Here is a 16,202-nt window from a genome sequence, read left to right on the forward strand (position 1 = left end):
CTTGAACTCCTGGCCCTCCTCCACCCACACGGTGGTGTTGACACCCAGGTTCAGTACGGTGGGAAGCTCTCGTTAATAGCCACCTCCTGTGGCAAGGGGTTGAGCCTGGTCCTATGACCTTGGCCTGCACCCCAGCCACTACTCTGAAGTTCTGTCTGTCAACCTAACCTATTCATCCCTTTCTCCAATCCCTGTACCTCTGATTTTTTAAGCTCCTCAAGCCCCCAAGGACTTCCTGGCTGAGGTTTGCTGGCTCATGCAGGGTCGCTGGGTGATCTGTCTGTCTGTCTTCCTTATATTCCTCCTCACTCCAGGACAGACAGGTATCTGGGCCAGTGACTGACACTCACAGGCTGCCCCGACCCCCAACTAACTTCACCCTCGTCTGGCCTCAGGGTCTCCGAACTGGTTCCCTATCTTAGCTTCCCAGCAGGCCCAGAGTGTGGCGTCTCCCTCAACTCCACCCTTCCTGGGTGATACCCCACAAGCCCAGGCCTCTGTGCAGTGAGGAAAGGGTTGAAAAATACAGACCCCTGCCTGCCACACCCCCAGCTTCCCTCTAGGAAAGATCCAGTTCTTAGATGGAGGCTAGGGTCCCTGTCAGGAGCAGGACCATTTCTGCCGGTAGACACAGGTACTTCTTTTGTTGAAAGCCACAACCATGCTACACATTCACCCTTCCCATGTTCTTCCTTTTTTCTCTCTCTCCTCTTCTTCCTCCGTCCTCCCTAACTCGGCCCCACGCTTCATGCGTGCTCTGTTTTTTCGGCTCTACGGAGAAAATTCCCCTAGAAACACGGGTTGCACAGGCAATCCGCAGTGTGTTCGGTGTGTGTGTGTCTGTGTGTGTCTGGGTGGTGCCTGCTCCTGTGGGCTCTGGACTGCGGACGTGTACACACCTTGACTACTCAGAGACCAAGCCATCAGATCGTGCTGTTTATTGAGGATGCAATGGGAGGACCTCTAAGAAGAAAGGAGATGTGGAGGGGCTGCCTCTTCTGTTTCTGGATACAGGAGAGAGAAGAGAGACCTGAACCGTGAGATGGGGCCAGGTGGTGGGGACTGGGCTCTCTTGTCCTTCGGCCCTCCCAGAATAGGCAGTTGTTGGGACTGAGGGCCCAGTGTGAGAGGGGGGCCTGGGTCCGAGATCCAGTAGCCGGACAGAGTAGTTAGTGACTAAGCGGGATGTTGTGTCCAAGGCGGAAGGCCAGGAGCCTGGAGCTGAGCCCATCGCCTGGCTGGGGGACCTCAGCCAAGAAACTGAATGCCAGGCACGTACCAGGAGGAATTTCACCAAGTTTAGCCATCCACACCTGTCCAGGCTCAGGAAGACGCAGGCTGGGAGAAGTGTGATGGCCAGAGGGACAATGGCAGGGCAGGGTGGAGAGGGGGCTGACAGCAGGCTGGGGGACAGAGCATGTGGAAGACAGCTGGGGATGCAGGGGTGGCGGGAGGGCAGGGGGCAGCCCTCTCTACCTGCTGGCTTTCTTGGAGGAGGTGCTCTGGCTGGAGCCCCTCCCCAGGGTATCTTTGTAGTCACTGCTGCTGCCCCTGCCCCGGACGTCCCCGCCGCGGACGCTGCACACGCCAGAGATGCAGCTGCTGCTACTGGCCACGTAGCCGCCGCTCACGGAGCTGGGCCGGAAGCCATAGCCGCCGCTGCCGCTGGTGCTGCTGATGATAGCTGCAGAGGGACAGCGGGGGGCGGTACCCTCAGGGGCGGGGCTAGGCGAGGCCCCAGCCCCCGCCCCGGGGCTCAGGGTCTCTTGGAACAATGGGTTAGGTGCCCGCCCCGCGGCTCCGCCCCCTCCCCTGGGGAAAATAGCCCAAAGACCGCTTCCCCCTGGTCCTGTCCTTGCCATGCCCCCGCCGTAGACCCAATCTAGCTGATTAATTCTCAGAAGCCTAACATTTTGGTCCAGGTACCAATACAACCACCTGTTTTTCTGGATACACACCCCCTCTTCTATTAGCCTTTTTGCCAAACTTCCCCTCCAACCTTTCTTTCCCTCTCACTAGCTGCCCTATAAATGGCATCTTTTGGAGCTCTGGTTAAACTCCTAGTCCTGCTGAGAAATACAGAGATCCAACACTGTCAGCTTATGCTCTGAGGTCCCCATTCAACAATTCCTTCAGCCGCCTCTAATTCTCCAGCCCAGGGCTGGTTGCAACTTGTGGCCCTGGTGCCCCAGGTCTCACAGACACTCATCCTCTACTTCCTCTTCTAGCTTTCCTAGAGGCCACCCCCTGGGAGCAGGGAGACAGAGGGATAGGGAGGAAGAACTCTGCTCTGGGAGTCAGGAGAACTGATTGCTGGCTATGCCTCTGCTATGTGGCTGTGTGATCTCAAAGTTTTTGCTCCCCGGTCCTGAGTTTGCTCAGCTACACACACGGGGTGCAACTAAGGCCCTTTCCTGTCTGCAGATTCTACAGTTCTAGGGCCCAGCACACAAGTACTTACAGATGCTGACTGGGGAGGGAAATTCTCCTGACATCCTGTAAGGGAGAGAAATAAAGTAAGAGCAAGCAGTCATCCAACCCACAGTCTATTAACCTCAAAGCTAGTATCCCCACCGGCCTGTTGTGGGTTTTTGAACCCAATAGGCACCTCTGGAAATTTCCTGGGCTTTTGGTGAAAGCAGAGCTTAGGAAGCTGTGGCTGTAGCCCCTGAATCTTTGGGGGTAAGCAGGCAAAAACCCGAATCAAACAGTAGGCACAAGGTACACATGCAGGCTGACATGCACACTTCCCAAGGACCGGCCTCAGCCCTGAGTCTTTCTCGGCTGCTGAGAACATTGGGGAAGCTGGAGTGGTTGCCCTGGGACACGTCTGATAAGCTCATCTTATTTCTGGACAGGTAAGGATGATGGAACAAGAAGGCCTAACATAGTAATGGGGTGGGGTTTATTTTTTTATTTTTTGGTTGGGGTTGGGGGGGTGGTAGTATGCTGAGGTATACCCAGGAAAATTGTAAAATGGAATGAGCTAATCGCTGAGGTGCAGTGCTTGGCATGAGTGAGGGCTCACGCAGGCGTAGGTATTATTTATTACTGTTATTATTCCCATCATCACCACCCCTTCACTCCCAAGGACTCATCTTTTCTGGATGAGTATGTTAAGCATTCTCTTTTGTCCTTCTCAAACCCCCCTCACCCCTCCCCCGCCTTTCCTGCCAGAGCACCGCCCCCCACCTGCACTCCTCGCTCTCCAGCAGCTTGCGGTAGGTGGCGATCTCCATGTCCAGGGCCAGCTTCAGGCTCATGAGCTCCTGGTACTCGCGCAGCATCCGGGCCAGCTCCTCCTTGGCCTGGTGCAGGGCGGACTCCAGCTCATCCAGCTTGGCCCGGGCGTCCTTCAGGGCATTGTCACCCCTCTGCTCAGCATCCGCGATGGCCGTCTCCAGGTTGGAAGCCTAAACAGGGAATCAAAGAAGCTGGAAAACTGGACGGGGTGATTAGAGTCATCCACATCCAAACCCCACTAGTGCTTGGAGACTCCTAGGTGGGGATGCCCACTTCTATCTTTCCCACCTCCCACTCCTCTAATAGGCTGGAGCCCCTTCTGGGGCCAGCAAGTCCTTCCTAGCTCTATCTCCACTTGCTTGTATTTAGGCATTGGTGGTGATGATCAATAGTGCACCCTGCCCTCCTGCTCTCCTATGATTGTGGCCAGTACCACGTCAGTTCATTAGGAAGACATTTACTTGGTCATCCATGTGCCAAGGATACAGAAGAGCTTTCTGCTCTTGAGTTGTTTCAAGTCTGGGATGACAGATCCTTAGAATGTTGTGTTGTGGGTACAATGAGAGTGGCTGCCCAGGTACATAGGACCACAGATGAGGGGCACAGGGAAGGAGGTTCCCTAGAACTAACTATTACTTCCCAAGTGCTTACCATATGCCTGGCACTACCCTCAGCCCCGACATGCCTTTTGTGTGTCTTAGCTCATGCAGTCCTTAAACTCGCTTGTGCAGAGGACAGCTAACTTGCCCCACGTCATGGAGTCACTAAGTGTTAAAGCCCCTGGGAAGGTGGAAAGAGCACTGGACTAGGAGTCATCGTGGGTTCCAATCACAGCTCTGCCATTCGCCAGCTTGCAACCCACTTAACCTCTCTAAGGTTTCCTCATTTGTAACAATGGGTAGCTCTTGCCTCATAGAATCTTTGAGACACTTCTGGGTGAGAAAATGATAAGAGCCACCGCTGTCGTTATTCTGTAACCTCATCCTGTCTCCCCATCTACTCAAGCTGAGACTGCAGCCTAGAGCCCTGGGAAGAGTTTGAGCAAGGCCTTACTGATAGTTAAATAGTTACAGAAGGCTCTTGAATGGCGCTCTCTGAGCCCACTTGTCAGTCATTTCACTAACAAATGTTTATTAAGCTGTTACTATGGCCTGGCACTGTACTAGATGCTGGAAAAGCAATGGGGGAACAGAACAGCCAGCTCCCTGCCTTCCTCCAGTTCCATGGAAGAAGGGACAGGTTGCTGTGAGGCAATCACCAAAGTGTGACAAGGACAAGAGAAGCACAGATGCCAGAACAGCATGCGATTAAGGCAGAAGGCACAGGGGGGTGTGGCCCTACCCCATTCTGGGGAATGAGAGAGACGGCTTCCCGTAGGAAGGGCATCAAAGCAGAGGTTCTTGGGGAGAGTGGGAGATGAGACGCCCCAGGGATGTCTGCTCTAAGTATTTGAGGCAGTGACCTCATTGGTTCCTTTCCTTTCATGGGCAGAGATTTGAGAGGCTGATATTCTTGACCAACCCTTTCCCCCTCCAATTATGCCCTCCTGCCCCAGGCCATGGGCAACCAGTTCCCTCACCTGCTTCTTCACATTCTCAATCTCTGAGCGGATTCTCTGGATGAGCCGGGTGAGCTCTGAGATCTCATTCTTGGTGTTCTTGAGGTCATCCCCGTGCCGGCCAGCTGCCAGCTGTAGCTCCTGGAACTGGGACCCCAAAGCACAGAGCATGGTGAGCATGCTGGATGGTCCATAGGACCACATGATATCTCGGGATTGCTGATGTCATGGGGGAAGGACATGTTAGACACTTAACTGGACATGGCCTCTGTTCTGAGAATGATCAGGCCCAGTCCTCATGCCTGCTGGGGTTGCCCTCCCCAGTCCTGCTTCAGCCCAGCTCACCTTGGTCTGGTACAGCGCCTCGGCCTCGGCCTTGCTTTTCAGGGCGATCTCCTCATACTGGGCACGGACCTCATCAATGATGCTGTCCAAGTTCAGATCCCGGTTGTTGTCCATGGACAGGATGACGGACATATCGCTGATGTGGGACTGGATCTGAGCAATCTCCTATATGGAAACAAGGCTGGTCTCACGTCTTGACTTTCAGAGGCTAACAGCCCTCCCACCCATTCCTTCAAGCAAGATAAGCAAATCTGGGTGATGCTAACTTAGAGGCTCTGGGGCAAAGCTGTTGCTCCCTGGGCAAAGTGAGTTTCCTCCAGGCCGCAGATAGATTCCTGCCACCATGAAGCCAGGACATGGACCATTTCCTTTCCACCCAGAAGGTGGAGACTGGGAGCCTCTCAGGGCTGAAGTGGGAGATGAATGGCTAACCACGGGGTCTCCCTGAGATCAAAGAGCCTCTCTCAGCCCCCAGAACAGAGTTTTACTTACTGCCAGCAGACGGGTGGGTGGAGACAGAGACTTACGGCTTCATAGAGACACTTGAAGAACTTGATCTCCTGGTCCATGGAGTCCACTTTGGCCTGAAGCTCAACCTTATTGGCATAAGCAGCATCCACATCCTGGAAGATGCCCCCAACATCCCTTGGTCACTGCCAGTGCAGCAGAGAAGGAAACACCCCAGCCTGGGTGCCCGGCACACTAAAATAGTTGCCCTTTTCTCTCTGAGAGGCTCATGGGAGAGGAGACGACGGAGCAAAAGGCCCAGCCTTGCACAATCCTGCTCCTTCAGCAGGGATGGGGTACCCCCCCCAAGGAAGGGAGCCCCAGCCAGGCTGCTGTCAGTCATCCCTTTGATGTGTAAGTTGGGCCCTGTGGCTGCAGGGGAGCCCCTGTGTGTCATCTTCTGCTGTTTTTTACTGTAGACATGAAACACTCAGAAAGGCCATCATCTCTCTGCCTTTTCATTCCCTTTTTGGATAGTCCATTGTGTTTCTCCTCAGCCTTTACGTCATTAGTTTGGAATCAGCTCTTTCACTGAGAGCAGAGGATACTGCTAAGCTCAGCTCTCTCTGGTCCCAAGCCAGCCCTGGACTCAAGGCCTGTCTTGCCTCTCACCTTCTTGAGCAACACAAACTCATTCTCTGCAGCTGTTCGCCTGTTGATTTCTTCCTCATACCTGCAAGAATGCCAGAGCTTTGTCAGTGAATATGTCTCACTTAGAACCTTCTCACTGAAAACCTCTTTCACTCAAAGAAAACTTTAAGAGGCAGTATGGTCATTTGAGGGACAGATGCTAATGGGCCACAGAGACCTGGGCTAGTGAGGCCACCTGGCAAGGAAGGCTTCCTGGAGGAGGGGACATGGTAACTAAGTCTGGAGGGGAAAAAAAGGTGATTATTGAAGATCCAGCTACAAAACTGAGGTAAGAGCATGTGGAGCAAATGTTCTATGGGAAATCTTACAGGAAGCAAGAAGCAAACTCTTCCTTGAAAATTTGAATGAAGCCTTACAAATGAATGGGAGTGTTTTCTTTGTTCCTCCTCATAGCCATTCCTCCAGTGAGGACCCAGAAGCTCCAGGAAATTATGAGTAGCTTCATCAAGGTTTCCCTCATCCAGGCAGATAAGGTCCTTTGACCACTGTTCAGCTCAATGGACATTTGTCCCAAGGGCCAGACCAGAGGCTGGAGGAGCAGAGAGCAGTTTCCAGAGTTGTGTTGGGATGATTCTGCCTGGTAAGACGAAGAACAATGCCCCTCATCTCCAAAAACTTTAAGCCGGGGGTAGCTGCCACTCCTGCAGAAGGAGCTCAGAGGAAAGGGACAACTGTCCAGCTGCAGGGGGATCCCTTCCCCACTCACTTCTTCTTGTAGTCCTCCACCACATCCCGCACGCTCCTCAGCTCCGAGTCCAGCCGCACCCTGTCCCCGGACAGCGTCTCCAGCTGCTTCCGCAGGTTGCTGATGTAGCCCTCGAGGATGGGCTCCAGGTTGTTCTTGCAGTTGTTCAGGTCCAGCTGCTGCAGCAGCTCCCACTTGGTCTCCAGCACCTGGTTCTGCTGCTCCAGGAACCGCACCTGGGACCCAAAGAGCAGAAACTGTTGAGCTCCCATGGGAATAGTCACACCTGTCATTCACAAGGCTCTGTGCAAGGCGCTCTGCCTGCATTTTCTCCTTAACCCGCTCACAACAGCTGTACGAGGCGGGCGAGTTGTCAACCCCATTAGATAGGAAGGAAATGGACCCATAGAGAAGTTGAGCCTCTTTCCATGGTCTACCAGTTTGTTAAGAGGGGGAGCCCAGAAATAAACCCAGACTTGTGTCCCATAACTCATGCATCCAGTCACTTAGAACCCCATTATGGCCAATCCAGCTCAGGATAGGGGAGTGCCTAAAAACTACCAAGACAGGGTCAGGCTGGGTCCATCTTTGGAAAAGTTGACCGTTCTGCAGAAGGGAATCTGCTCTTCATTTTGTAGCCTATCAAACTCAGTGAGGCTCAATGGGCCAAGAGCTTCTGGGTGTTCTAAATTTCTGCATCAGGCCCCAGCTCCATCATTGCTCATGGCCTCCTCCCTCCGCCCTAGTTCAGCCCCTTAGAACCATCTTCCACAGAGCAAGCATGGCACGTGGGGCAGGATGGATAAATAGGGCTCCCCATGCCACTGTCACCTCACTGGGCCAAGAAACTGACCAGAGGGAGGGGATCTACATACTTTTCTCTTGTGCAGTTTGGGTGGGGGGGCACGACTTTTAAAATATGACTTAATCCACATGAGCACAGCCATTATCTAAATAAGGTTGTGTTCTCTATTATCATAAGCACAGGACCTCCAAAAACTGGCTGGGATTCAGCGTTGAGATGGGAACAGCTGCCAAACTGCTTGCCCCCTGCAGATCATCCAGCCTTGGTTTGGTTTAATCAGTCCTGACTCTTTCACGTATATCCCTAAGACTGAGCGTTAGTCGCAGAGTAAACCCTACACCCAGGACGCCACAACTGGCATCTGGGCTACACATTGGACTGTCAGGATCACAAATAGGTTGTGTCCTCATTCTGAGGAATAAAGTCACAGGGACAGTGCTGGCCCCTGAGGCAAACAAGGGATGCTCGGAGCAGGAGTCTAGAGCTGGGGCTTGGGGTGGGGAGATGGGGAGGCTCCAATGGCCAATGCCCATTTCAAGCATAAGCTTTGTCCTGGGTTGACCCACCCTTGGTGCCTTATTGTCATTTAGTCAACGTAGCCCCCAGCGCCCAGGAGTGGGTCTCACCTTCCTCCCTCCTGCTCCCACCCCAGATGCCATACCCTGGCAAGGCATGTCCCTCCATGCTTTTGCAACTCATAGAATGAGAGTAATAATTTCTCATCTATCAAAAGTCAGGGGCATCTCTGGCTTAGATGATGCCTTGAGCCCTCCTCCAGACCCTGGATCCTCCCCTTCTCAACCCTCCTCCCCCATCTCTCTGAAGATGAAAATGATAGTAACGCTAACCATCCCTTCGGAGCACTTCCGTCTGTGGGAGGAGGCACTGTGCCAAGATCTTCACATGCATTTTCTTTTATCAACCTGACAAAACCCCGGAGAGGCAGGCTATTATCTGCATTATAGAGATAAGGAAACAGAGGTGCAGACAGAATAAATAACTCTCCACACAGCTGCTCCGTGGCTGGCTTAGTCAAGACCCAGCTGGTAAGTGATGGGGCCAGAGCAGAAGCTAGGTCTGACTTCAGAGCACTGTGGAGGCGTCCTCCCCACTGCACTCTTCTGCTTCTCTCTTGAGTCCTTAGCCAAGTGAAAAAAATGCCCATGGCCAAGCCATCTGGCAATGACCCGTCAAATGACTAGTGGATGAGACCTGCTGATAATGGACGAGAGGAAGACTCTGGGGCAGATTCCCTCTCACTGCTTTTTTTTTTTTTTATTTTTTTTTAAGATTTTGTTTATTTATTTGACAGGGCAAGATCACAAGTAGGCAGAGAGGCAGGCAGAGAGAGAGGGGGGGAGAAGTAGGCTCCCTGCTGAGCAAAGAGCCCAATGTGGGGATCAATCCCAGGACCCTGAGATCATGACCTGAGCTGAAGGTAGAGGCTTAACCCACTGAGCCACCCAGGTGCTCCCTCTCACTGCTTTTTCCACACACAGCCTGCACGGACCCCAAGCTTAGCTATGGCACCAAGCCAACCCTCGATTAAGAGACAGAGATCTTTCCTTTGGAGGTCCTGCCAGTAGCCCCCATCAGCCTCTGCCAGTAGAGACAGACCTCCCTCTGTGTTCTCTTGAGAACGACTGCAGGGAACCATACATAAGTCACCTCAATGAAAGAAAACATCTGCTTTATCCACATTCAGTGCCTCCTCATATCTAAACTGAATCCCTGCTCCTGTAACAGAAGCTCATGCCCTGAGAAGAGAAGGTTAGACCCACCTTGTCAATGAAAGAGGCAAACTTGTTGTTCAGAGCCTTGATCTGCTCCCGCTCCTGGGCTCGCACTTTCTGGATCTCCGGGTCCAGCTCCACATTGAGGGGGGCCAGGAGGCTTTCGTTGACAGTGACCTGATGGATGCCCCCTGGAGGGCACACAGATGGACACACAGGCCCCAGGGCCACACTGCCAAACATGCTGCCAGCAAAGCCACTGGCCCGGCCTCGACCAAACCCATAGCCTCCACTCTTTCCGCTGCCGCTGGTCATGTTGAAGGAGATATTCCGGATGCCCCCCAGGCTGTAGAGGCTCCGGCTTCCAAAGCCCCCGCTGATCCCTTTGCCCCCTGCCCGGTAGGAGGATGAGCTGCCCCCTGAGAGCACCGCTGAGCAGCCACTGAAGCCCCCCTTGGTGGCAGCTCCCGACTTGCAGGTGAATTGGCGGCTCATGCTGGTGGTGGAGAGAGGGTTCAGATGCAGGAGGGATGAAGACCAAATCCTACACAGGCTCTACAGGTTGCAGTGAGGACCGGCAGGCACCCTGCCTTATATGTGCTTGGCGTTGGGGCTCATGGATGGGCAGTCAAGAGCTTAATTCATGGGTTTGACTTGCCTGGGAGCAAGAAGTCATTTTCTCTATGCTGAGCTAGAGATCAAGCCCTCCCCACCTCTGAAACAACATGAAACCTTCAAATTGCTGGGCTTGCAAGCCTTGCTCATGTAATTTGGGTTTTATCTAATTAACCTGCTGTTATAGGGTAATTTGCCCCAGGCCCCAGCCTCTCCAGAGGGATGTCACTGGACTTCACCATCCCTATCCTGATTAATCTCTGGGTCATGGACTTCCTCCTGGGGGCTCAGGGAGTTAGAAGGAGATAGACCCTCGGACAGGGCAGACTCCTGGGTATAGTATCTGGGGGCTCCATCCATAGGTGTATCCTCCTCTTTCATGGAAAGACCCCCTTCATTCAGGCCTCCCAGAGAGACACCCCACTGGTGCCCCCTTCACCTAACCCACAGAGGACAGTGGCCATGTCTGCTGGGCCGTGTGGAGTGGAGTGACCTTCTCCCTGGCACAGGACATGAGCCCATGGGGAGTCATATGCTTTCATCAGTTCTCCAAGAACTGGGATCTCCACACTTCACCTCTCTCAAACTCCTACAAGGCAGGAGGGAGGCCACACAAGTCACGATCATTGTCTGATCCAAATGCTGGACAGAGTGAAGGAGGCTGGGATTGCTGCAGGTGGGTGAAAATTCAGGCAGTCAGCACAGAGGAGGCAGGGAAATGGCAGAGAGAGGCTCGCCAGGGCCTGGAGGCTTCGAGGGAAGACTCCTGTACCAGCGGGGGATGTCTGCACATTTCTTCCTTCTGATGTGTATCTGTTAGTAAGAGCAGCAGCAGCTGAGGACAGGAAATATTTGTTTGCTTGTTTGTTGTTTGTTTGGGACCATCTCTTTAGAGATCAAATGGAGGAGCTGCTGTCGGGTGACATTGAACCCTGATGCCTCTCTCCAGACGCATGTGAGCCAGAGGTCCAGGCTGGCTGGGAGCCCCCCAGAGAGCAGGCATCTCCACAGTGACTCTGTGGGCTGCTCCCATGAGTTCCCTCTGAAGGCTGTGTCATATGTCATCTCAGTGTTCCTTTGTAAGGAAAGTAGATGGTCCTTCGGCTCAAAGACCCCCTAGTTATTCCTCCCACCCTCCCTCCATCCCTCCTTTTCTCCCTCCGGTCACCTCTATTGAAAGCTTCTCTGTGCCAGGCAGGTGCCCACTGTAGGGGACATGGGGGCTAGTGGTCTAATGCTAAAGGCTTTTCCCAGCTCTTGGAACCCATCCTAGCCCTATGTCCCCCTTGATGGCTTCGCTGGCTGTATGGCTTCACTGGGATGTGCGTAACAGCTCACCAGCTCAGGCTTCGACATCCCCACAGCTGCCATCCTGTCCCACCCTGCCCACGACTGTCGTCCTGACTGTTCCCTGCCTCAGCCAGGGACATCTCACCCACATTCCTTATCTCCAAATATTTCCTTGGTTTTGCAAGGAAAATCCCTATGCAGCCTGAAACACCTTTTCTCCCCAACTCTTCTGATCCAAATCCTCTGCTCTTTCAAAACAACACTTCAAACCCTGGTTTAACCCCGTCTCCTCCTCTGTGTGCTGAACTCTTCTGTCCACTGAGACCTGAGCTGCTGTGTTCGCTAGGACCTGGGGTCTGGGTGAAGGTCCAGTGTCTCCCAGTCAGCTCCTCCCTCTGTACCTTTCCTCGGGGCCCAAGACCAGCCTCTGGACATCCCTTCCCATGTGCCAGAGGACTGCCGGTTGTTGGAGCAGCGACCAAACAGCAGGGACAGTGCACCTTCAGGGAGCCCCTGGGCCTGCATCCAGCTAGAAGGCCACCAGGTAGGAGCCCAGACGAGGAGCTGGCTGCAGGGGTCTGAATCCCACCCCACCACCCAGCAGCACATAACCTCTCGAAGCTTCCATTTCCCTGACATAAATGGGATAATAAACTCCTCATAGGGTAGTAGTGACAATTACAGGCACTGATCCGTGTGAAGTGCTTGATATGTGCCTGCTGCTTATTCAGTGTTTAACAGATATTTCAATGACCAAAAGTAGGGAGTAAAGTGGAAGTTAGGACTCAGGCTGTCCTCTCCTCTTCTGCTCTCTGTCCTTCTTCCTGTCCTCTGGAAGAGGACGTCTGGATCAGCACATCTCCATACGGTGTCATCTGCTGTTGGAGGACAAGGAGGGACTGATGTTCCCAGAGACCCCAGGCTTAAGGAATCTCTCCACTCAGACCATGTCTGGTCATGGAAAATTCGCCATTAGAAAGAATAATAATCGCCGCTGTCTAACAAGTATCTGCCGAGTGCAAAACTCAGTAGGAAACACTTTTCAAACATTAGTCCTCTCACAATTGATCCATTTATCAGATACTTACTGAGCACCTACCAGGTGCTGAGGGGGGCAACACCAAGCATTCTGTTCTTAAAGAACTTAGTTTCTGGATCCATCCAAAGGCAGGTGTCCCTGGGAAAAGCATCTCATCAAGCTATTAACAAGTCATTAACACCTTAGCGTGAAGTAGTTAATCAGATACTGGCCATCGGGAATGAAACACCCAATGTTGTTGATGAGGATGATGATAGGAGAGGAAGGTGAAGAGTTTTGGACCACCCACAGGAAGGGTGGGCCCATGTAGGTCTCCTAGGGTGTCTGTGTTTTTGCTGCAGGAAAAAGGGAGGGACAGAAGGAAACCAGAACAGAGCCACAGTTCAGCAAGGTTACGAAGGCCCCGCCCTAGCTTTAAGTCTCTGGAGAGATTCAGGGGTAGGAGGAAGCAGAGCCCCCTGCCTTGGGATACCTCTGCCGCTGGCAGGGGAGACTGGAGACAATTTCCTACATCCCATGTCCCAGCTTCATCTTCCCTCACACCCTTTGAGGTATCAGGATCACTTGGTTTTCTAGGCGAGAATTAAATTTGGAGCCAGGCACGGACATCTCTGAGTCTCCGTTTTACTCATTTGTGAAATGGTGGGGAAGTATGTCATACCAGAGAATCAAACCCCCAAGTTTCCAGGACCCCATAGTTTTCCTTAGACACTCAAGGAAAATTTAAATTGCTTGTTAAATAAATGACATTTGTATGGTTCTTGATTTTATAGCCAAAATGTTTTATTTCATTTACCTAAATAATTTGTAGCTTTTTTTGGTGGTCTTTGTTTCTACATTGTGGTGATCAGTTGGACATGCTTGTGATCCCATGGCTCCAGTCGAGACCCATTGGCTCCTTACTCTCAGCCTTTAGGGTCTGATAAACCACGAGAGAAGGTCTCAGAGGGAGACAGGCAAGAAATCTAGTATAATCCAAGAGAGTACTTGCTAGATGAGAGAAAAAGAAAAAACACAGAGGAGAGGGGACGCTGAATCCACAAGGGCTGCCTGGAGGAGGGGGTTTGGGTTCCAGTCTGTTAGGGGAAAAAACCTTGGGTAGACTGGCAATGCGGAATGGCAAAAGCAGTCCAGGAAGGGCATTTGTGAGGAAAGTACCCTGCAGCCGCAGCAAGTACTAGTGAAGGGCAACCACAGGTGAGGACTCACAGAGCCCAAGCTCTGTATGTGATAGGATGAGTGATAGGGAGCCATTGAGGGCTCTTGAGCCAGGCAGAACCTAAGCAATACAGTCTGAGGAAGCAGAATGTGGCTGCTGGTGGGTAGGAGTAGCGGGGGTGGGGAGAGGCTGGAGGCACTGAGAGAGGGGCAGGTGGTTCTCTGAGCAAATAATCGTCTCCAAAATTAAAGAGAATGAGCTGGGTTATTTGGATGACATCAGCTTGGATCCTGCCAGCTCTGCTCAGCAGACCGACTCAAGAAGGGAGCATGCTACCCGTGAGCCCCCCGCAGGGGTCCCTCCTTGTACCCTTGTACCCCCTGCAGTTCCAGGCAGGTGAGGCACTGAGCCCCAAGCCAGCTGGATGGAGTGCAGTCTCTGGGGAACTTGGCCGCAATCAGAGCCACTCATCTGGGGGCAGGATGGCTGCTCAGCAGGTTTGAAGCTGGCAAGGCTGAAGGTGAGCTCATCCCAGAGGAGCTGGGGTATAAAGGATGGAAAAGGGCTGTCCTGGCAGGCACTCAGCTCCACTCCCACCCACAGTGTGGCTGCCAGAGAGGCTTACTCCTCACTCAGCTCTGGGGCCGGGAGCATCTCCTTCGAACTTTGCTGACCATCTTCTTCCTCCAGTCCCACCCTAAGCTTCTGGTGAAGGGTGTGGATTATGGGAATCTGAGGACCCAGGTCCAGGTCCTGCCAGGTGACCATGGGCAGGTCTCCCAACTTCCTAAGCCTCTGTTTCCACATCTCTAAAAAGGGGGCTGTTCATACCTGCTGCACCTGCTCCCAGGGGTGGATGGGAGACACCACTTAAATAATCACGATGATGATGATGCTGATAGTACTAATGATAGCTACCACACGCTGTGAGCTCTGTGGGGTACTGCTCTGAGCACTTCCCTTGTAGTAACTCATTTAGTCCTCTCAACAGCTGTGTGAGGCAGATACTATTATTACCCTGTTTTGCAAATGGAGATACTGAGGCACCAAGAAATTAAGTAACTCACTGGAGGGCACACAGCCACACAGCTCATGAGCAGGGGAACCAGGGCTCAATCCCAGCAGCTTGGTGACAGTGTGCACACTTAGCCTCTACGCTGTCCTGGCTTAATCGTGTACAGATGTCCAGCACAGGTGCCTGTCCTTTTCCAGGTGCACAGGACCATCTCTAGTCTCCCCCAAGCTCCGGTTCTGTGTCCCTGCTCTCCCTCCATCATCTGAACCTCAACGTGATGAAATGTGCTCGCCAGGACCGACTTCCTCCCACTCTTCTTCCTGCCACCACAGACCCTCCAGCCAGTGGGATCTGACCCCATGCTCTCCTTCTCAGCCTTCTCAGCTCTCCTGAAGAAAGTTAAGGTAGTGTCAGGACTTGGGTGAAGATGGGCAGCAAGAGCCTATGAGGTGGTTCCGTGTTTCTCACACACAGCAAGGCTTTTCCCTGATGTCCTGCTCTGGACTGTTCCCCCAGCCTCCTGCCCACTAGGGCAGCTTGTCCCATCCTTTAAGACAAACCAAGACACACCTCCTCTAAGAAGCTCCTCCCCAATTTCCACATCCTGCCTCTCAGGATCAGCTGCACCTCTCTGCACAAGCCTGATTGCCCATGTGCTGTGTGCATCCCTCTAAAATGATCAAAGAGGTCCCTCCAAGGTCAGGCAATGCATTTTGCTCCTGTGGCCCCAGGCTCCAGGGCTTGTGCCAACTGATAGATGTGCTCTAGCACGTGTCAGAGGGTGCATGTGGGTGCGTAGCGGTGTGGGGGTGGTCATGAACATGGATGTGAGCACCGTGGGTATCCAGCCTGTAGGGAGTGGCATGGCGGTCCCAGTGATGACAGTTACTGTGATGGGCCAGAGCCCAGCTGTATGGGCCTTCGAGCCGCTGGCATGTGTCTGAGCACATATACACTGGCTTCTGGTGACAGTCCACCTGACAGTGGGTCCCTCTCAGATTAGCTCTCTGTTCTTCTCTGTTAGTGGCACATGGGTGACTGTTCCACCTTCATCATATCCTTTTTTAATTTAAGATTTTACATATTTATCTGAGAGAGAGAGAGAGTCCACACAAGTGGGGGGAGAGGCAGAGGGAGAAGCAGGTTCCCTGCTAAGCAGAGAGCCCGACGCCAGGCTCGATCCCAGGAACCTGGGACCATGACCTAAGCTGAAGGCAGATGCTTAACCAACTGAGCTACCCAGGCACCTTTCTTCTTTTTCAATAATAGCCAAAGGAGGAAGCATGGTGACTCCAGCTGGTGACCAATTGAGGGAATCAAATTCATTCATTCGTTCATTCATTCATTCAACATCCCCTAAACCATGAAAATTCGAGGTTCTAGCTAGCTGGAACTGAAAAAGCATTCATTCCACTGAGACCTTCTCTACCAGAGAACACAGATGAATCAGTGAAAGCCTCGCACAATACCAAGTTTGGAAGCCAGGGAGAACACTTCTACAGGTGAGAAAATGGGAAGGTTTGAGGCCAAGGGAAAGGCACAGGAAGGAAAGGCTTG

At 52.8% G+C, this 16,202-nt stretch overlaps 1 protein-coding gene across 1 annotated transcript; it reads right to left on the reverse strand.

The window, feature by feature from the left end:
- Positions 1-925: 925 nt before the first annotated feature.
- Positions 926-10,022, reverse strand: LOC111157813 (keratin 71). Its single transcript, XM_022519474.1, has 9 exons — positions 9,576-10,022; positions 7,011-7,225; positions 6,266-6,326; positions 5,674-5,769; positions 5,147-5,311; positions 4,823-4,948; positions 3,193-3,413; positions 2,462-2,496; positions 926-1,684 (listed from the first exon to the last, which is right to left on the reverse strand). The coding sequence occupies exons 1-9, from the start codon at positions 10,020-10,022 to the stop codon at positions 1,473-1,475; spliced, it is 1,578 nt and encodes a 525-aa protein (XP_022375182.1). The 3' UTR covers positions 926-1,472.
- Between the last annotated feature and the right edge of the window lie 6,180 nt (positions 10,023-16,202).

Source organism: Enhydra lutris, unplaced genomic scaffold (assembly GCF_002288905.1).
Source record: "Enhydra lutris kenyoni isolate GAN:26980312 unplaced genomic scaffold, ASM228890v2 scaffoldscaffold56, whole genome shotgun sequence".
NCBI classification, from domain to species: Eukaryota; Metazoa; Chordata; class Mammalia; order Carnivora; family Mustelidae; genus Enhydra; species Enhydra lutris.

Excerpts from the sequence above, each read along its gene's own strand:
- LOC111157813 (XM_022519474.1), bottom strand. The coding sequence starts at position 10,022 with ATGAGCCGCCAATTCACCTGCAAGTCGGGAGCTGCCACCAAGGGGGGC. Across the intron at positions 7,226-9,575 it reads TTGCCTCTTTCATTGACAAG|GTGCGGTTCCTGGAGCAGCA; the intron begins GTGGGTCTAACC and ends TTTGGGTCCCAG. Across the intron at positions 6,327-7,010 it reads GTGGAGGACTACAAGAAGAA|GTATGAGGAAGAAATCAACA; the intron begins GTGAGTGGGGAA and ends GCATTCTTGCAG.